The sequence below is a fragment of the Orycteropus afer genome, unplaced genomic scaffold, assembly GCF_000298275.1.
Source record: "Orycteropus afer afer isolate SDZICR_OR568_19922 unplaced genomic scaffold, OryAfe1.0 scaffold00124, whole genome shotgun sequence".
Taxonomy (NCBI): domain Eukaryota; kingdom Metazoa; phylum Chordata; class Mammalia; order Tubulidentata; family Orycteropodidae; genus Orycteropus; species Orycteropus afer.
In genome coordinates, this window is record NW_006921711.1 from 1,454,511 (window position 1) to 1,476,773 (window position 22,263).

The following is a 22,263-nucleotide window of genomic DNA, read 5'->3' on the forward strand; positions in this document are numbered from 1 at the left end:
ATTGCCTAACCTTCCTTCTGAGGAGTGGCTGGTGGGTTTGAACCACCAGCCTTCTGGTTAGCAGTCAAGTGCCTTAGGCACTGTGCTACCAGAGCTCCTAATGAAGGATATAATCTTTGATATTCATCAGTAAGTGCTTCAAGTGTTCGCTTTCAGCAAGCAAGGCTGTGTCATCAGCATATTGCAGTTTAATGAGTCTTCCTCTAATCCTTCACATAGACCAGCTTCTCAGATTATTTGCTCAGCATACAGATTGAATACATATGACAAAAGGATACAACTCAAGACACACATCTTTCCTGATTTTTAAACCACGCAGTATCCCCTTGTTCAGTTCAAACTGCCTCTTGGTCTATGTACAGGTTCCAAATGAGCACTATTAGCTGCACTGGAATTCCCATTTGCCACAATGTCATCCATAATTTGTTTTGACCCATACAGTTGAATGCCTTTGCCTTTATTAGTCAGTAAAGCACAGGTAAACATCTTTTGGGTATTGTCTCCTTTTAGCCAAGATCCATCTGACATCAGCAATGTTAATCCTCATTTTACATTCTCTTCTGAATCCAACTTGGATTTCTGGCAGTTCCCTGTTGATGCAGTGCAACAACTATTTTTGAATTACCTTCAGCAAAATTTTACTTGTGTGTGATATTAATGATATTGTTCAATAATTTTCACATAGTATTGGATCACCTTTCTTGGAATGAACACATATATAGATAGATCCCTTCCAGTCTGTTAGTCAGGTAGCTCCCTTCCAAATTTCTTGACGTAGATGAGTGAGTCCTTCCAGCATTGCATCCATTTGTTGAAACATCTCAGTTGATATTCCTTCAGTTCCTGGAGCCTTATTTTTCACTAATTCCTTCAGTGCATCTTAGACTTCTTCTTTCAGTACTATCAGTTTTTGATCATTTGCTGCCTCCTGAAATGGTTGAATGTTAACCAGTTCTTTTTGGTACAGTGACCCTGTGTATTTTTTCCATCTTCTTTTGATGCTTCTTGCATCATTCAATTTGCCCATAGAATCCTTCAGTATTGCAACTTGAGGGTTGAATGTTTTCTTCGTTTCTCTCAGCATGCGAAATGCTGAGCATTTTCTTCTCTTTTAGTTTTCTAACTCCTGGTCCTTGAACATTTCATTATAATACTTTACTTTGTGTTCTTGACCTGCCCTTTGAAATCTTTTGTTCAGCTCTTTTGCTTCATCATTTTTTCCATTTACTTTAGCTACCCTCTGTTCAAGAGTAAGTTTCACAGTCTCTTCTAACATCCATTTTGGTCTTTATTTCCTGTCTTTTTAATGACCTTCCTGCTTTCTTTGCTTGATGTTCTTGATGTCATCCCATAACTCCTCTGGTCTTTGGTCATTCATGTTCTGTGTGTAATCTCTTCTTCAGATGGTCTCTAAATTCAGGTGGGATATACTCAAGATCATTCTTTGGCTTTCATGGTCATATTTTAATTTTCTTCAGCTTCAACTTGAACTTGATATGAGCCATTGATGGTCTGTTCCGCTGTTGGCATCTGGCCTTGTTCTGACTTATGATATGGAGCTTCTCCATCTCTCTTTCCACAGATGTAGTTGATTTAATTCCTGTTTATTCCATTTGATGAGGTCCACATGTATAGTCACTTTATATTATTGAAAAAGGTATTTGCAACAAATAAGTCATTTGTCTTGCAAAATTCTATCATGAAGTCTCCAGTATCATTTCCGTCACCAAAGACATATTTTCCAACTACCAATGCTTCTTCTTTATTTCCAACTTTTGCATTCCAATCACCAGTAATTATCAATGCATCTTGATTGCATATTTGGTCAGTTCAGACTGCAGAAGTTGGTAATCTTCAATTACTTCACCTTGGCATTAGTGATCGGTAAGTAAGTTTGAGTAATAGTCTTATTAACTGGTCTTCTTTCTTGGTGTATGATATTATCCTATCACTGACAGAATTGTACTTCAGGAGGGATCTTGAGATTTCTTTTTGATGATGTCTTCAATTTGTTGTTCCAGGCATTGTACATCATATGATTGTCTGATCACAATGGAAGTACCAGTCCATTTCAGCTCATATGCCTATAGTGATCTTTATGTGTTCCATTTCAGTTTAGATTACTTCCAATTTTCCTAGAGTCATACTTCATACATTCCCTGTTCTGATTATTAATAGGTGTTTGCAGCTGTTTCTTCTCATTTTGAGTCATGCCACATCAGCAGATGGGGGTCCTGAAAGCTCTACTCCATCCATATCATTAAGGTTGACTCAACTTTGAGGAGGGAGCTCTTCCCAGTCATATTTTGAGTGACTTCCAACATGAGGGGCTCATCTTCTGGCACTATATCAGACAGTGTTCCACTGCTGTTCATAAGGTTTTCAGTGACCAGTTTTTTCAGAAGTGCACTACCGGATCCTTCTTCATAGTCTGCCTTAGTCTGGGAGCTCCACTGAAACCTGTCTACTGTGAGTGACCCTGCTGGTGTTTGAAATTCCATTGGCATAGCTTCTAGCATCACAGGCACACACAAGGCACCATAGTACAACAAACTGACAGATAAGTGGTGGAAATAATAGTTTTAGAAGCATTTTAAATGAAAAATTTAGATTTTTAATATAAAAACTTTTTTTTTCAGCCAAAACATATTGCTCACTTTTGGGAACTGGGTGGAGGAACCTCTTTATTGGACTTAATCACTGTACCCATCACAAGTGACACCCTACGGTAAGTGAGCCAGCTCCCAGAACAGTTGTAAGCACACAGTAATGTCCACAGGAGGAATGAGTAGCCTTTTTTGAATCATAATTTGGAGGGCAGTTTTATGTTGTTGAAGGCATGTACCAACTTCCTTCCTGTGTGCTTAAATTGTAAAGCTTTCAGAGAGGTTTCAAAAGGACCAACGTTCTGGTCTTTGGTACAGTGTGATTTTTGGCATTCTAGCTAGTAACATGTTTTGTAAGCCTAAAAACAACAACAACAAAAATGTCATACAACATTTGGGAAATGAATTCATTTGGCAAAAATAAATTTGAAACACATAATTCTTTCCAGTACCCATCTCTATGTGAACTAAGTGAGCTCATTGAGTTTTTTCTTCTACTGGGTATAAGTCTACCTTTGAATTTAATCCTAACTGATTCTAGTAAAGCCTCATTTAGGGAAGACTATATGTTGGAGGAGGGAAAAGGCTCGCTATTGCTTCCCTTAAAGAACTAAGACCTAAAAGAAAATCTCAAAACCTTTTGGTAGTGGTTTTCTGACAATAACTCCCACATGTTGACCAAATCAAATGTGGAAAAATTGTGACATTTCTCACAGTGTTCCTGGGAACCCGCCTTAGCCAAGGAAAACAAAAATTTTTTAATCTGAAATATCTTGGTTTTGCCAGAATTTAACACAAATTTGCTGCCACATGGACCAAATCAAAGAGCTTGGCAATTATTTGTCAAATTTAGGTCATTAAAATGCTTAGAGTATTGAATTATTTCTTGCTGCAGAGTGCTTTTCCATAACTATTGGATACAGGTAATACTGGTTTTACTTATCCAGTGATATTTTTTCTTTTAAAGAAATATAGTTTACTGTCCTTTACTTATTATAAAAGTAACATATGCTCATAGAGAAAACTAGGAAAAATAGTTAAAAGTTCAAAGAAAGTGTGCTATGTGAAAAATAACTGCTGTTAATGTGTCATGTTATTTCTTTCAATCTTTTCAGTGTTTATATGTATACCTTCTTCGATGCAGGATTTTTATATGCACATTTGGCTCTTTTTTCACTCATAACCATAATTTCCCTGTCATATTACTTGTCAGAAACATGGAACTTTACAGCTATATGGTTTTTCATCTGCCCCCTTTGTGAAGGAGACAAGTGAAGCTGCCTGGGAATTAGCCTAGTTCATAATGGTGTGGTTGAGAAGAGATAGTGAGGGCTTGAAGGAACCGGAGCTGGGCTGGAGGCAGAAAGAAGTGAAAATACAGGGAGCAGTTCTTAGGTTCTGGCTCTGATTTGTTACAGCACCTTGTTACATTACTGCACTCCCCTTTCTAGGCCCTAGAGCATTTGGGCCTATAGGACTTGTAGAAATTCTAGTTTCTATAGGAATCTAAATCTCTCCAAGGCTTCTTTAATAACCCCCTTTGGAAGGTCTTGGTCTACCTTTCCCTAGATCCAGGGCAGCTGAAACCTGCTTTAGGCAGAAGAAAGGTCACCATTATTAAGAACAGAGGGAGGGGGAGCCATAGGTGTGGATCCAGTGTAGGTTGCTGAATAGTTAAAGAATTCATGGAAAACATTTCCCTCTTGATGTAGTTGACTGGAATTAGTTTGTCTGACACATAATTTCCTTGTGTTGGACAAAGCTCAGTAACTTGTGAAAATACTATTGCCAGATGCTATTAGATATTGTTTGTCTTTAAAATAGTTGCTCAATAGTGACTTGAGAGCCATGGTATTTCCAAAGACCTCAGATAATGTGTAATAAAACATTTCCTGTGGTCTGATTCCCTGTTTCAAGAGTTTATCTTAAAAAAGAAAAAAAAAATTGTAAGCTGCCATTTACTATGAAGATAAAAAGCAACTCCTTATAGAGAACATCATACTGAACAAAATTGGTGAGTCACACAAGGACAAATATTATAGTATCTCACTTTTAGAAAATGACAAGAACACCTATATATTCAGAGACCAGTGTTCATTGGTGGTTTGCAGGTAGGGAGGGGCAAGGAGATTCCTTCTCCAGACAGTAGTCACTTTTTATTTATGGTGATGGGAAAGGTAGCACTGAATGTGGGAGAAGTGTGCATAACTTAACTAGGGTAACTAGTATCATTCAGTAACACAAAAGATGTTTTGGTAAATGCTATGTTATATATAATTTTTAACAATAATAACCAAAATACATGTATGTGTATATATGTTATATGTATACATATATGTAAATATGTATCTAATAAAACAAGTAAGGGTCACAGAAACTGATACTTCTTAGACATAACCAGTCACCTCATGGCAACGTTTTCTTGGCTTGAAGACATAGGATCATAGTCTAATGAGACAACTCAATCAATTGGCATAATGTAGTCCATAAAGTTTAGGTACTACGTGTTAGTCTGGTGAGTAGCATCTGGGTTTCAAAAGTTTGTGAGCAGCCGTATAAGATATGGCTATTGGTCTCTGCTCATATAGAGCAAAAGAGGAAAAAGGCACCCAAAACTCAGAAGAGGAACCACTGTACAGGACTAATTGTCTACATCAACACAGCCTTTACCACTACTGAACATTCTGATCAGGACCACAATAAATGGATCCTGACAGACAAGGAGAAAAATGTGCAACAGACCTTCAAATTTCCAAAAAAAATCCAGACTTACTAGACCCAATGAGATATTCTTTAAGAATTGAGACGTTAACTATCCCCTCAAACCTTTTAGCTCAATAGCAGGTTAACTGGTAAAAAGGTGAGCATCATTCTTGAGTACTGCGCTCTTTTAAAAAACCATCTGTATGAGACCAAATCATTAACAAATGCTTTAAAGCATAGATGAGATGGTTGAGGGGGCTGTGAGACGTGGTAAATGGGAATAGAAGAACTAGAATGGGAATAATGAGAACATTGACACAATGTGAAGAATGTAACCAGAATGTAATTGTTATCGATGAACAGTGTAGAAAGTCTTGAATGACAACCTATTTTACTGTGTACTCTTTGACCAAAAATACAATAAAATATTATTTTAAAGATAACAGCAGCAACTTCTGTTTATGGAATATTCTATATGACTACCAGGCACTAGGTCTACTGCTTTGTTTCAGACAGCCCTTCCCTCTACATATGGTAGTTGGCACCTCCTGGTCTAGTCCGTTCCCACTGCTCTTCCTTCCTTCCTGTCACATCCTAGTGAGCTACCCATGGCTTATTCCTGTCACACCTTTTTTCCTTCTCTCTTTGCAAAGGACTTTCAAAGATATCCATTCCTTACCTTATAAGGTAGTTAAATTGATGATGATACAGGAAGGGGAGAGTGCTAATATAGGAAGGGGGAAATCCAAGGAAAAAAATCAAGGTTACCCCATTGGTGTGTTACATGTGTGTTTTAGCAGTGGCTTTTCAGGGGCCATGTTTCTAATCCAGAGAAATGGCTTTGATAGTAAAAATCTCAGATCAGGTTAGGAACAATGTGTGTGTGTGTGTGTGTGTGTGTGTGTGTTTATGGTGGGGGGAAGCCAAAGTAGAGGGTATTTTAAGATTTCCAAAGATGTGGGTTGATTCTCTGCTCCTGTTGGGCGTGACCATGGCTCTGTTTATTGAAACTCAAACCAAAACCAAACTCACTGCTGTCGAGTCAGATCCGACTCATAGCAACCCCTCCTTGGGTTTCCAAGGTGGCATCACTGCGGAAGTAGATTGCCTAACCTTCCTTCTGAGGAGTGGCTGGTGAGTTTGAACCACCAGCCTTCTGGTTAGCAGTCAAATGCCTTAGGCATTACACCACCAGAACTCGCAAGGTGACTTTATTTTATAAGCTCAACCATAGTCACTTTTTTTTCTTTTTAAGCACCAACCATATGTGTGATGGTTATGTTTGTGTGTCAACTTGGCTGGGCCTGGTTGAGTGGCTGGGCAGCTGATGGTAGTTATTCCCCATGATGAGACTGGCAATCAACCCCATGGTGGGATGTACCACAAGCAGCTGAGTAGCTGCTTTGGGTTTGTAGTCTGCTTCCTGTATATAAGAAGAAGCCTTGGGAATAATCTCTAGCCTGTGGCACACTTGGACCCTGCATGTAGCTGTGTTGTTGCTCAGCAGCCTGCTATGCTCTGCCAACAGGGGGACAGACTTACAATGGATTTAAGTTAATGGCCTGCCGTGTTGTTTGATAACATGGGAACTGTGCCTTTTTACTTGTCAGTCTTGGGGCTTCTCAGGCTCAGCAGCCAGCAGCTGTCTGAGTGAAGAAAAGCCTCTAGTTTCAGTGGGCCAGGAGCAGGAGGCAGAGCTGGACCCCTAGGTTGAGGAGCTTTCACCCAGGCCCTAGAGCCTGGCACTTTGAACTTGGACTTAAAGCCTCTAAATTGTAAGAATAAACTCCTGTTCATGAAGGCCATCCCATTTGTGGTATATTTCTTGTCAGAGTGGCACTAGGTAACCAGAACAATATGTAAATCCTGAAACTAAAATTTGTTTCCTTATTATTAAATATATACACACTGTATTATATTATTTTTACAATGAAGCAAAACTGTTCATGAGCTTATTCAAATGACACAAATATGTTTGGCTAGCGAATTTAATAGCATACTAATTTTATAGAAAATCTCAATAATTAGCATCTATAAGAATATTTTCTAAATTTAAATCAACAGTGTAGGATTTAGTTACTGTTTTGCTTGAATTATACAAAATAGCTACTTTGCTTGAACTAAGCAAAATAACTAAATAAGATATATTATGATGTTTTGATATATCTATTATGTAGTAGATATATGTTTGTCCTGTGGGCAAAGGATGTATTGGCCCATGATTGTGACTCTACATACTTATTATGACTATTTCCTAAAATACCCCTAGACTTATGTTGATGTACATGAACATGAGCTCACATGCACGCAGTGATGGTGGGACTGTGTCCGTAGGCCACAGTGGTACTTTCAGAGAGGTAGCATAGACAGGAGAAAGACATATGCCTCTGGGTCTCAGTACCAGCTCTGTGGCTTATTAGTTACACAAATCTACGTCTCAGCCTTCTAATCCATAAAATGAACATAGAATACCATCTTCCAGGAGGGTTGTTGTAAAGATTAAATAGGTTAGGTAGTTCCCGAGCATGGTCCATCAGTACATCTGTTTCCTTCCCATTCACCTGGTAGTTGTCATGTTGCTGCTGCTGTGGCTGTTATTTTTACTTCCCTTCTTTGGAGAACACAGTAAAATTGGATCTGAACATGGCATTGTTGGACCCAACTCCTCCCAGAGTCTATTTGACTGGACTGTGATTGATTTCATCAAAGAACTTTAGTGCTACTCTGAATTGTAACACTCCCCTATCACTAGAGAAAAGCATTGGAATAAATAAAGCTATAACTTTGCTCCTCTTTGTTTGTTTACTTTCCCTTAAGTGATAGTGTTAGTATTCTGAGTTTCAGTGTGCTAGATATCAAAATGGTAATTACTTGGAGACTTTTCTGAAAGATGTTTTTGTTTTTTAGGACATTTTCTATTGTTCTTGTTTTGGATCTTTCAAAACCTAATGACCTTTGGCCCACCATGGAAAATCTGTTGCAAGCCACAAAAAGCCACATAGATAAAGTAATAATGAAACTGGGGAAGACAAACTCTAAAGCTGCTTCTGAAATGAGACAGAAGATGTGGAGTAATACGCAGAGGGATCATCCAGTGAGTTGCTGTTGAGATTTTTCCTAGAAATCTCAGCCCCATTCATTCATAGTTAAAGATAACAGCACAAACAACTTCCTTAGATTTTTATGCATGACTTGAAATTCATTTGATGTAGATGAACCCATTCACTGGATAATTACAGCAATTTAATAAAACCTCAGTAAGAGCAAAACAAGGAAAAAAAATTCTTGTCTTCTTGTTAGACATCTACTGTAATTGTTATGGCATATCACACCAATCAAAAGAAATAGAGTTTTCAAGTAATAGTTTGATACTGATTTTATAATCTCTGTAAAATGAATATAAAAAACAGACTATGGAACAAAACTTACAATCATTTAAAAAAAAAAAAAAAAGGCCCATGTTTGCTGGTCTGATGGAGCTTGGTGGAACCACTGAGATTATGGCCCCCTAGTTGCCCTTTAGGTCTGGAATTGAATCCACTCCTCTGACTTCCAGCCAAAAAAGACAGGCATATCAGCTGAACATTTACAATAGGTAAATACACTCCTTAGAGAGATCAATCATGGGAGACTAGAAGGGCTGTATATTCACAGGGAGACAACTCAGGGGACAGGAGTGTGTGGAGGGAAGGATACAGGGAAGAGGTAACTATGGGGAGGAATGGGAGGGGAGCTGTTGCATTGTGGAAAATTGTAGTCAATGTCATGAGACAAAGTGTATGTGAACTGCTATATGGAAAGTGAATTTGCTCTGTAAACTTTCACCCAAATCACAATTTAAAAAAAAAAACCAACTATACAAAAGTTGCCTGGCACAGAGTAGAATGTAATCAAGGAGTAATTATAACAGCCTTCACCATCACTCTATACTTTGGATTCATTTAGTGTCTGTCACATATTCAGTATCTTTTGATCATCTGACTACTAATTAGATTATAAAGTTGCAGTGGTGGTACCAGAAGTCCTTTATAAACACAATCATGAATATCATGGTAAGAGCATCATTTTATATTGTCTAGAGTTTATGTAGGTCGCTATGAGTCAAATCGACTCGACAGCAGTGAGTTTGGTGGGGTTTTTTTTGGTAGAGTTTATGTAAATGTGTTTTGCATAAGTAATATTGGAGCAAAACAAGTAGTTTTATGGTTCAAATCCATGTGGTAGAAATGCTATTGCAATAAATAGTTAATACAAAATAGAAAAAAAGAAATAGGAAAATGATATGTTGTATAAGAAAATAAGAAAAAGAATAAGTACCATAGTAATTTAGGGAATTGCTATTTCTAGCATTGGAAATGCATCTTAAGAAGTGAAAATCAAATATAGGAACAAAGTCTTTGTCATGAAAATAAAGTCAACATCTATGAAGAAAATGAAAATGGTATATTTAAGCAAGTAATTGAAATTACTGAGCATGTATCACTAAACAATTATATTAAATTCCATAAATATGTTTGTTAACAGGATCGTGAACTGATTGACCCATTTCCAATACCTCTGGTTATAATTGGAAGTAAATATGATATTTTTCAGGTAAGCCCTTAGCTCTTCCACTTGGTGAGACTGGTGTACGTATATGTCTATATTTTATTGAGGAGAAATAAAAATAATGATGAAATAAGAAAAATGGCTCTGAAAGGGACAGGTCAGGGAGTCACACATCTTAAAGAATTTGGAAAGAGGATTTAGTTAGGAAAGAAAAAAAGGTAAACTGAAACAGTGATTAGATTGATGATGAGGCAAAAGATTTAGAATGAATCTTTAACCCAGTCACAGAGGAATAAGACTTACTCCTCAACTTTTAAATTGAAGAAAGTAGAAAATTAGTTTCCTCTTATCTCCGCTTGTCAGAAAATCCTTAGGGCATTCTAACTATAAAATGTGTGCTTATATCTAAATTCTGTTGAGCCAAGTGTTTAAACAAAGAAAAATCTGATACCCATAGCTGTAGAAGGCTGAAGCTATTGTTCAGCTCTCCATAGAAACAAATACCAAGGTAATGGAATCCTGCTCCTCAGAGTGTGTTTTAAATAAGAAATAACCTATTTTTACATTTAAAAATTTGTATCTTCTTGCTATAGATACTTAGTTCTCTCAATTAGTTTTGTTTTCCTTTTTAATAACATATTTCTGCAGGATTTTGACTCTGAGAAGAGAAAGATAATATGCAAGACACTTCGATTTGTTGCACATTATTATGGAGCATCATTAATGGTGTGTGCATTTCCTCTCCTTTTTACTTGAATGGACAGTAGTGAATTTGGAAAGATTAGCAACTTGTTGTATATACATGAATGTCAGTGCTTTGACTGATGTACATTTCCCTCTTCTTTCCTTTCCCATTTCCCAAAGACCATCTTCTTAGGAGGGTTTGACATTGTATCTAAAGATCAAACTCTTTACTTGGAACAAAACTTCTGAATTGCTTATTTATAAATACACATGTTGTTGTTATTATGTGCCGTCAAGTCGGCCCTGACTCATAGCAACCCCTCCTTGGGTTTCCGAGGCAGTATCACTACAGAAGTAGATTGCCCAACCTTCCTTCCGAGGAGTGGCTGGTGGCTTTGAACTGCTAGCCTTCTGGTTAGCAGTCAAGTGCCTTAGGCACTATGCTACCAGAGCTCCCATACATACACATACACATAAATAAATATATTTAAATATAAATATATTTACATATATAAATTTTTTTAAACTTCCTTTGACAATGATTATGATCCATAAGTGAGAGAGGTTGAAATGATTAGTACATAAATACAAGTCCTTCCCACGTCATGCATACATGATATTTAAAAAGTTCAAACAGATTTATTGAGATTTATTTCACCTTAATTATGTAGATTTTTTTTCTCTCCAGTTAAACATAAGTATTTGTTAGGCAAATAAATAGTAATTCTCTCTGCATTCTGTACTTGTTCAAAGCCAATTTATTTGACATGTTTCTGTGTTTAGAAAGCATAGCATATATTTATTCTGATTTTTTTAGTTTACCAGCAAATCAGAAGCTTTATTACTGAAAATACGTGGAGTCATCAACCAGTTAGTATTTGGCATTGAGAAAAGGTAATGTTAAAATATGTTTTTAAATATCTTTTTTATTGTTTTTGCCAGTATGCCCCATCTGATTATCTTCCTCACCCATCTTTTGTTTCTTGAATGGCAAAGTGCCCCCAAATGCCTGTTCTTGAAGAGAAAATTTCATATTATCTCCTGCTTTTTTCATTGTTTAAACAGTTCTCAAATTTTATAAATGAAATGCTATGTAATACTTACTTTGAAACCAAAATAAAATAATAGTACTGTTACACTTATTTCCCTGATTTCTTTTACTTCTCCTCTCATCCTTTCTGTTTTAGCTTTTCTTTGATTGTCATTTTCTTACATTGATTTCAAATGGAATTGATAATTTTAGTATGTGTATTTCTTAGCCTTACTGCTTCTCTTTGTTTTGATCTAAGATACTTTGAGTCTCTCCCCTTTTTTCCCCCATAAAACCATTATTCATGCTATTGTTTAATTTTTTTAAAGCACTTTAATTGATATTCATTCATTCATTCATTGGGGAAATGCTCTTACCAGTGGATAGATATAAAACTTTGCTGTGGTTGTATGTACAGTAGAGTGTGGCGGGCTGTTTGGCTGCTAAACTGAATTAGGTTCTTTTTTCTTCTTATCCATGTAGCAAATCAATATGTGTGGATCTGAATAAACCACTGTTTATCACAGCAGGATTGGATTCTTTAAGTCACATAGGTTGGTGAACTTATTAAGATTGTTCAGTCTTTTTTTAATTGCTTATTGATTTTATCCTGGTCCATGTTCACTTGGTTTCCAACATAACCACCATTTCTAGTTTCATTGTGGTGGCTGTTATTCCATATGTATTTATGTTGTATACGGCACATAACAACAACATAGTATTGATGCAACATGCATCACACTGATATATTTGTGATAGAAGAGATGTTGCCACATAAGACACTAATTTCTGATTTCTGTTCCATAGGGGGAAAAAAAGTTTGCATCCCCTTTCCCTCACTAATTTCCAGGTACTTTTCGATTTTAGCTCCTTGGGTTTTGAAGAGGAGCTCTGGTGGCGCAATCCCTAAGGCATTTGACTGCTAACCAGAAGGCTGGCAGTTCAAACCCACCAGCCACTCCTCGGAAAGAAGACTGAGCAATCTACTTCCGTAGAGATACCACCTCAGAAACCCCAGGAGGGGTCACTATGAGTCAGATCTGACTTGACAGCACTGAGTTTGGTTTGGTTTTTTTGGTGGGTTTTGAAGAAACCAGAAGGATAGAGGAGTCACAAAATTCAAAGCTATATATTATGGGCAGTGATCAAAAATATGATAGATTCTGGTGATAGAATAAACCAAAAAGAACACAGAGTTGTACTAATTAATCACATCTTTATTTTTTATTATAAAAATAGCTCACCTCTTCTATATGTGGAATGTATTTCATAAACTTAGACTTCGTAGGTACCTGTGATAGTTAAGGTTATGCGTCAACTTGGCTGAGCCTGATTTTGAGTGGCTGGGCAGCTGGATGTAGTATTCCCTATGATGATACTGGTAATTAGCTCCATGGTGGAATCTGCTGTGAGCAGCTGAGTAATTGTCTTAGGTATGTGTTCTGTTTTCAGCATATAAGGAGAAGCTTTAGACATGGTCTAGCTTTTGGCATGCTTGAATCCTGCATGTAGCCAAGTTGTTACTCAGTAGCCTGCCATGTTGTCTGCCAACTTGAATCAGTAACCTGCTTTGTGGTTTGGTAATATCAGAACTATACCTTTTACTTGTCAACCTTGGGTTTGTCAGCCTCAACAGCCAGCAACTGCCTGAGTGAAGAAAGCCTCCAGCTCCAGTGGGCCAGGAGCAAGAGGCAGAGCTGAAGCCCAAAGTCGAGGGGCTTCCTCCCAGCCCCTAGAGCCTGGTACTTTGAACTCAAATGTCTCACTTCCAAAACTGTAGGAGAATTAACTCCTGCTTGTTAAAGCCATCCCATCTGTGATATCTTCTATTTCGGCAGCATGAAGTAACCAAAACAACACCTGAAGCAAAAGGAACTTTAATAGATTATTTAATAGAGTCCTTTATTTTCCCACAGAAGCTACCTTTATTGTAAAGATCTGTGAGCCTAGCAACTCTTAACGCTTTAAACCAAAGCCAAAACCAAATGCACCACCATTGAGTCGATTCTGGCTCATAGCGACCCCCATTGGGTTTCCAAGATGGTAAATCTTTATGGAAGTGGATTGCTTCATCTTCCTAACATGGAGCAGCTGGTGGGTTTGAACCACGAACCTTCTGGTTAGCAGTCAAATGCGTTAGGAACTATGCCACCAGAGTTCCTTAAATTGGGCGGTAATTTTCTTTTTCATTCCACCTCTTCCAATTCTCTTACAAAGTCAAAAACAAAAAACCAAATGCACTGCCCTCCAGTCAATTCTGACTCATAGCAACCCCTGATGGGCTTCCAAGGCTATAAATCTTTATGGAAGCAGACCGCCTCATCTTTCTTTTGTGGAGCAGCTGGTGGGTTCAAACCACCGATGTTTAGGTTAGCAGCCAAGTGCCTCAACCACTATACCACCAGAGCACTCCTTATTACTCTTACAAGGTGCCTTGATTTCAAATGTGGAGTTTTTCATAATGAAACTATAAATTGAATTGGAATGAAAGGAATAGAGGTGATTTTGATTAGTGAATATTCATGAGACTGATTTTTATAATTACCATTAGTACCAACTGAATTTCAGAAGCAGTGAGAATCACTGTGTATAATGATGGATAAGGCTGATTGAACTCTTTTGCCTGTGTCAATAGTTGGAGGTCAAAAAAATATTGAGAGTTATAGAATTATAATAAAACATGTATCTAGACCTCATCAAAATTAAAAACTTATGCTCTTTGAAAGCCCATGTGAAGAGGATGATAAGATAAGCTACAGACTGAAAGAAAATATTTTCAAATCACGTATCTGATGAAGGACTAGTATCTAAAATATATAAAGAACTCAAAATTCAAGAGGGAAAACACAGTCTGATTAGAAAATAGGAAAAAATATACCATGTGAAGAGAATACAAAATGGCAAAAGCACTGGAAAAGATGTTTAACCTCATTAGCCATCAGGGAAATGTGAAGTAAACCACAGTGAGACACCACTGCATACCTATCTTAATAGCTAAAATAAAAACTAATAACACTAAATGCTGGCAGGAACGTGGAGAGACTAGATCACTCACATTGCTGGTGGGAATGTACAGTGGTATTGGCACTCTGGAAAAGTTTGACAGTTTCTTATAAAACTAAACATGCAATTAGTGTGACTCAGAAAATTCACTATTGGGCATTTATTCTAGAGAAATGAAAATGTGGTTCATATAAAAATCTGTACACAAATATTCATAGCAATGTTATTTGTAATGGCTAAAAACTGGAATCAGCCTACATGTCCTTCAACAGTATTCTATACAATGGAACACTAACCAGCTATAAAAAGGAACAGATATCAATACATTCAACAACTTCGGTGAATCTATAGGAAATTGTGCTGCATTTAAATTTTAATTACAAAAGGTCATATACTATAAGATTCTATTTATATAAAAATGTTTAAATGACAAAATTTTAGAAACAGGACAGATTAGTCATTGCCAGGGTTAGGAACAGGGCAGAGAGTAGATAGTGGGGGAAGAGGGTGGAGAGAGATGGTGACACAAGGGATCCTTGTGGTGATGGAAGGGCTCACTGTGTTGACCATAGTGGTGGTTACATGAACTTTACTGGGGACAGAATTGTATAGAACTTAGTACACACACATACTTGAATACAAATAACACTTGAGAAACCTGAATAAAATTGGTAGATTGTATCAGTGTCTTTCCCACAAAAGTGGTAAAGAGGCCTTGGAAGACCAGCAGTGAGAGGGTCTTAGTAACATAGATGCTAGAGTAGAAAGGGTGAAAAATCTTAGGTTATAGATTAAAAATTGCCAGGAAGTGGCAACTAATTTTAACATTTTAAAATTTAAATTGGACAGGCAACACATAAAGATATTCTTTTTGTAAAAAGTTAGCATATTACATGTAAGGGTCAAGTTCGGTATTTGTCTTTCCAGGCCATTTTCTATACATTTACATACATGTATTTCTGTATTTATCATCTTGAAATTTGCTTTGATATCCAATGTACCTCATTAGTTTTTCCATATTAATACCACATATAAGTCTGTTTGTGATTTTAACTGCTGCAATGTCACTTATGGCCAGTTTTTCACTAATACCAGTGCTGCTGCAGTGGAACATCCTTAGTACATGTATACAGGTGTTTCCAGGGTAAACACCAAGAAATAGAATTGCTGCTTAATAGAATATGATCATTTTTAGTATTTTAATAAATTAGTATCTAACTAACCACAGTATCTAGTGCTAGTATACTCTAGCAGCACTTGAGAGTATGTGTTTCCTTTACATCCCCATCACCACACGAAAATATCAAACTTGTCTATTTTGCTGGACAGCACAGCAGTTTAAGTGTGGAGAATGATGTGGTAATTAAGTTTGTGTGTCAACTTGGCTAGGCCTGGTTGAGTGGCTGGGCAGCTGAATGTAGTTATTCCCCATGGTGAGATTGGTAATTAACTCCATGGTGGAATCTATTGGAGCAGCTGAATAGCTGCTTTGGGTATGTGGTTTGCTTCCTGTATATAAGGAACAGCTTTGAGAGTGGTCTCTAGTTATGGCATGCTTGGGCCCTAGATGTAGCTATGTCATTGTTCAGCAGCCTGCCATTCTCTTCCAACCTTAGGACTTACAATGGACTTGAATTAATGGCCTGCCGTGTGGTTTGGTAACATCAGGAGTGTGACATTTTATTTGTCGGCCTTGGCCTTGTTAGCCTCAGTAGCCAGTAGCTGCCTGAGTGAAGAGATGCTTCTAGCTTCAGTGGGCTGAGCAAGAGGCAGAGCTGAAGCCTAAGGTTGAGGGGCTTTCACCCAGCCTCTAGAGCCTGGTACTTTGAACTTGGATTTAAAGCCTCCAAACTGTAAGAAAATAAACTCTTGTTTGTAAGGCCATCCCTTTTGTAGTATATTCTTGCCAGAGTGGCACTAGGTAACCAGAACAAAAGAGAATTACAGTTTATCCATTGTCCTCTTTATCTCTTCTTCTTCCTATATAAGAATCTGCCCCAGTGGCCTTGTTATACTGGGTTGTGGAAAATTGTAATGGTGATTGTATTGTTGTTGTTGTTATGTGCCGAGTTGGACCCGACTCATAGCAACCCCTCCTTGGGTTTCTGAGACAGTATCACTATGGAGATAGAATGCCCCATCTTCCTTCCGAGGAGTGGCTGGTGGGTTTGAACCACCAGCCTTCTGGTTAGCAGTCAAGTGCCTTAGCCACTATACTACCAGAGCTAGTGATCTAAGATTCATACTTTTGTAATTGTCATCAGTTTTATTAATAATGTCTGTAATGTTTTGAGAAAAGCAGTCATTTATAATAAACTTTCCAATTTTAGGATCCCCACCTGTTCCTGACAATGACATTGGAAAGCTTCATGCCCATTCACCAATGGATCTGTGGAAAAAAGTTTATGAAAAGTTCTTTCCAGCAAAGGTATATATTTCTCATTCTTTCAAAGCAAGAATTTTTAGCACTGTTCAGCAGTTATTGGGAAGTGTTCCAAAGGACCTATTGTAATAGGTTTCATATCTTGTGTTTAAACATCAATTAAACAGACATTTGCTTAGAATCTGCTTTGTGCAAGGCAATGTGGGAGTTAAAAGATGAAAACCAAACCCACTGCCATCGAGTAGATTCTGACTCATAGTGACCCCCATTGGGTTTTCAAGGCAGTAAATATTTACAGAAGTAGATTTCCCAGTCTTCCTTCTGCTTAAAAGATGAATAAGACCCAATTTCTGCTCCACTTGGAAACAAGAGTTCTTGGGTGTTAGAAAAGAGAAAGACAATATCTGAAAGGAAATGGAGGCAGGGGATTTAGTAGAATTTGAAGTGGGCCTCAATGGTGGTGATAAAAGCTCAAAAGATCAGAGAGCCTTCAATGCCAGATTGAGGAACAGGGACTCTGTTTGTGAGGCAGATGGTAAAAAGAGAAGGTTTGGGGCCTGCATATGAAATTATATGTAAGGATTTATCATTTCAGAGTATTAACATGCTAAAAGATATCCAGGACCCTGCACGAGACCCTCAGTATGCTGAAAGTGAAGTTGATGAGATGAGAATTCAGAAGGACCAGGTATTATCCTAAACATTTATTCTTTTTCATCTTGGGTTTTATCATAAAAATAACTGGAATTCTATAGATCTTTCTGAATATATTTCCTTACCTTTTTTTGTGGGAGGAGGGTTAATTTAAAATTAATTGAAATAGTACATCTTCACTGTAGAAAAAATAATTTACCAAACTAAAATTTTTAATTTACTTTGTTAAAGATGAGTAGTGATTCTTACCTTGCTGCTGAAGAGACACTTTCATAATATTATTTTGTTTGTGGGATTATCCAGAAGGTTTTTATTATTAGAACTCTGAGATGTACCTGTACTTTTCTAGTATCAGAAAAATTTTGTTGGCCAATTGAGACTACCCAGTCTGAAAGCATGTGAGCATAGCTGATAGAATCCTGGATTTCTGAGGAAAGTTGCCTTTCCACATATGCCCTGGTAGCCCTATCTGTGACACACACATCTAATGTAAAAATGCAAAGTTAGTCAGTTCCTCATGACCCAAAAACTTACATTTTATCACATCTCTTTGTAGTTTCATAAAATGAAATATTGTATAGGATCCAACTTCATTTGAGTAATCTTATATATAATAAACACTGTCAGTTGAAAGGAGTCCTGAGGAGCACAGATGGTTAAATATTTGGCTACTACCTAAAAGGATAGAATCTGTCCAGAAGTATCTCAAAAGAAAGGACTGGTGATCTGCTTCTGAAAGGCAAAAAAATCAAACAAACCAACCCACTGCCATCAAGTTGATTCTGACTTGTAGCAACCCTATAGGACAGAATAGAACTGCTCCGTAGGGTTTCCAGGGCTGTAAATCTTTATTTACAAAAGCAGACTGCAGTGTCTTTTTCACACGGAGTAACTGGTAGGTTTGAACTGCCAGCCTTTTGGTTAGCAAGCCAGTGCTTTAACCACAACACCATCAGAGCTCCTTAGAGAGCATAGTTCTGTTCTTCAACACATGGTGTCACCATGAGTCGGAGTCAACTTGGTTTGGGTTTTTTTTTTTTTGTATCGGTTGAAAGACATGACAACCTCTCAGTAGGGATTTGTAGAGCTAGGTAAGGTAGGCAGTCACGTTGTTGCAAAATAACTTGAAGACAGCTCTCCACTGGGAGCAATGACCAGGGTTTTTTTTTTTTTTTTTTCCTCTTTGCCTTCAGTGGTCCTTTACTAGAATAAGTGAAGACTTACACCAAATCTTAAGGAACTCTGGTAGTGTAGTCAGTGAGGCATTTGGGTACGGTCAGTGGATCAAACCCACCAGCTGCTTCATGGGAGGAAGATGAGGCAATCTACTTCTATAAAGATTTATAGACTTGGAAATCCAAAGAGGGTCGCTATGAGTTGGAATTGACTCAGTGGTAGTGGATTTGGTTTTTGGTTTTATACCAAATCTTAGCAAAACATTTTATTCAAACGATCCAAAAGCCAAAACTATCACATAGATGCAGACAGCTTTTGAAAGGTATACCATGAATATATATGGGGCTTTGTAGCTGTAGCAAAGTGTCTCATGTTGTACAGACAGTAAAATGACCTCTGGTAACCCTTATTATGTGTGCAGCTTGGCTGTGGAGATTAGTTGGAATTCACTCTTGAATTAATACTTATCTAGGAGTCAATAATTAACTGCTATTCTTGATAAGAATATCTGTTTATATTGCAGAGTGATCACTTTTATTAACTTCACATCCATAAGTATTATTAAATGACTAAAGTATTTTTGAAGGAGTTCTGGTGGTGGAGTGCCTAAGGCATTTGACTGCTAACCAAAAGGTTGGTGGTTCAAACCCATCAGCTGCTCTGCGGAAGGAAGATGGGGCAATCTATTTCCATAAAGATTTAATGCCTCAAAAACCCAATATGGGTCGCTATGAGTAGGAATTGACTTGATGGCAGTGAGTTTAAAGTATTTTTGAGCATCATGAGTTTTCACATCCAAGATCCATCTTCTCTAACTGACTTAAAACCGTAAGAATTTTGAATGGAACTGGAAAGCAAACCCATAGTATGTATATTATTGTTCACTCAGCTCTGTATCTCACTGCTGTTGTAGTTAGTTGCTGTAGAGGCAGCCCCCAACTCATGGCACTCCATCCCCATACAGAATGGATCAGCCTGTTGTGATCCACAGGGATTTCATTGGCTGATTTTCAGAAGTAGAATACTAGGCCTTTCTTCCCAGTTCATTTCAGTCTGGAAGCTCCTCTGGAACCTGTTGAGCATCATAGTAACACTCAGGCCGCCACTGATAGGCAGCTGGTAGCTGTGTTTGAGGAGCATTGGCTGAGAATTGAACCTAGGTCACTAATTGCTTTGGTCCCTTGGCTAAAAGATTTTATTTAACTTACCTGAAAAGTTATAATACCCTAACGTTGTCTCTATACTATTTTCATTAGTGCTGCTTCCATAGGTGAATTTCATCAGTTTGAGATTGCATATGTGGTACCTAAATGAAACTTTGTGACTCTGTTTTAAAGCTATCCTAACAATTTCCAGTTGTTACTCAGTTATCTAATTGATATACAAATCCAAAATTTAATGTTCTAATATCAAATTTTAAATTTGTGCATAATTTTGTGCTTTCCCAAAGTAGTTTTAGGGTTTTACCATTAAGCTGATTTACATATGTGAAAATTCTCTCCATATTAATTTTAAAGATTCTGCTGGATTTCCCTCTCAACATTTAACAATACATTTTCACTTTTATTACAGGCAAGGTGGTCAGTGCAAGTTTTATTAATACAGCCTATGAGAAAATTCATCGGCATTAGTTGAAAATCTAGCCAGTTGTCTGCAGCTCTTTCTTCACACTGCTATACTATGATTATTGCTGTATGACATTTTTCAGTCCAGCTAGCATTATCATCTTTAGATTTGATTGCTTGGAACAATAATAATGTAATAATCTATCTCTCTTTAATAATTTAGCTATTTCTAAATTTTAAATGTCTTAGAGTTTCTATAATTACATAAGAGGGTGTTCTTGTTTAAGAAGCAAACTGTAAATGCTTAAAGAAGATAATAGTGTGTGCCATGTGTCTGCACACCCTTAACCCAGGTAGTTACTTCTGAGTCTTGTGCTTCTTGGAAGGAGAGATGACATCTTGTTTTATTAAAATATAATCTCCTATCACAGAGGCCTGGTTTTGAGCCTTACTGAGACCAGATGTGATCTTTCTCTTGACTCCCACACACCCAAACCCCATTATTAGTGCTCTACATTATCATCAGGAATGAAACAGAAAATGAGCTTCAAGACCTTTAAGCTTTGACAGTGAGATTACAACATGTCACTTCTAGAAGCATAGTGCCTAAGGCACTTGACTGCTAACCAGAAGACTGACGGTTCAAACCCACCAGCTACTCCTCAGAAGGTTGGGCAATCTACTTCCGTAGACTCGACGGCACATGACAATAACAAAAACAAAATGCAAAGGCTAACTCATGAGTTTCATTAAGTTCCTCCAACACTTGAACCTTAAAAAAAAGGCCCAAATAGCATAGGTCATTAGGCAAGAAAGATTTGTCCATCTTTCTGCCCCAGTTGTTGTTGTTGTTGTTATGTGCCATCGAGTTGGCCCCAATTCATAGCGACCCCTCCTTGGGTTTCCGAGGCAGTATCACTACGGAAGTAGATTGCCCAACCTTCCTTCTGAGGAGAGGAGTTGTATTTAAACCATGCTTCTGTTAAATACACTGGGGGAAGAGGGTGTATCACAGCATTCCATAACATCGTAAGTCCTTTGTAGCAAAACGTTTCTTTTATGGCAGCAATCTGGAATCCCTCGTGTCCCACAGATTCAGAGAGATCATTGTCTCTGTGAAATCCATCCCTTATGTGTCTGAAAATCATTTTAAGACCCTGTCATTGTTCCTACAGACTAAGCACCTTTCCTCAATGGTTCTCTTTCCTCTAATTTTTCAATGTTCTCTCTTTTGCCAGTCATCACACAGGCACCAGAAATATGTGACCAGTATTTAGTATTTTGGGTTTTTTTCAAAAATAACAACACTGTAGTTTTAAAGCATTCCCAATTTTAAGGAAATGTGCTTATGGAAAACACTTGCTGGGCCCTTCTGCCTCTTGTCTATATTTTTATTGTCAAAAAAAAAAAAAAAATGGTATACACAATTATTTTTAAGGGCTTCTTGGCCAATCACACATAACCTCCCAATATCTGTTTTGAATCTCTGATTTTAAAAATCCATCTTGTTTATAATCTTTGGGCCTGTAACTAAATTAAACATAAACACACATACATGCACATTCACATGTTTAGGGGACAATGTTGGTGTCCCTTTTAAATAAAATGTTTTAAGCATTTTAAGACTATTTCTTGATTCATTTATATTTGAAAAACTAGTGGTTTTTAAGAATCAGGGTGGAAAACCTTTCTTGGTTTTGCTTTCACTTTGACTGATTATCCAAAACAGCCCAGAATAATTGTGGTATAAAGAAGATTCCTCCTACCTGCCACCCTTTACAGCATGATCATATTAGTTTGAGTTCATATGATAGAAATGTTGAAGAGCTGGTGGACTTGAGCTCTAAATCACACCAACCAAAACCAAATCGAACTCACTGCCATCATGTCTAATCCAACTCATAGCAACCC

At 37.4% G+C, this 22,263-nt stretch overlaps 1 protein-coding gene across 1 annotated transcript in view; it reads left to right on the plus strand.

The window, feature by feature from the left end:
• Nucleotides 1–22,263, plus strand: part of DYNC2LI1 (dynein cytoplasmic 2 light intermediate chain 1) — an 86,945-nt gene that overhangs the window by 62,623 nt on the left and 2,059 nt on the right. Inside the window, exons 5-13 of the mRNA XM_042781475.1 lie at nt 2,640–2,728; nt 8,217–8,403; nt 9,762–9,764; nt 9,834–9,902; nt 10,506–10,583; nt 11,359–11,435; nt 12,055–12,125; nt 16,905–17,002; nt 17,553–17,645. Of these exons, the coding sequence (XP_042637409.1) occupies nt 2,640–2,728; nt 8,217–8,403; nt 9,762–9,764; nt 9,834–9,902; nt 10,506–10,583; nt 11,359–11,435; nt 12,055–12,125; nt 16,905–17,002; nt 17,553–17,645 (765 nt within the window). The remainder of the gene's footprint in view (nt 1–2,639; nt 2,729–8,216; nt 8,404–9,761; nt 9,765–9,833; nt 9,903–10,505; nt 10,584–11,358; nt 11,436–12,054; nt 12,126–16,904; nt 17,003–17,552; nt 17,646–22,263) is intronic.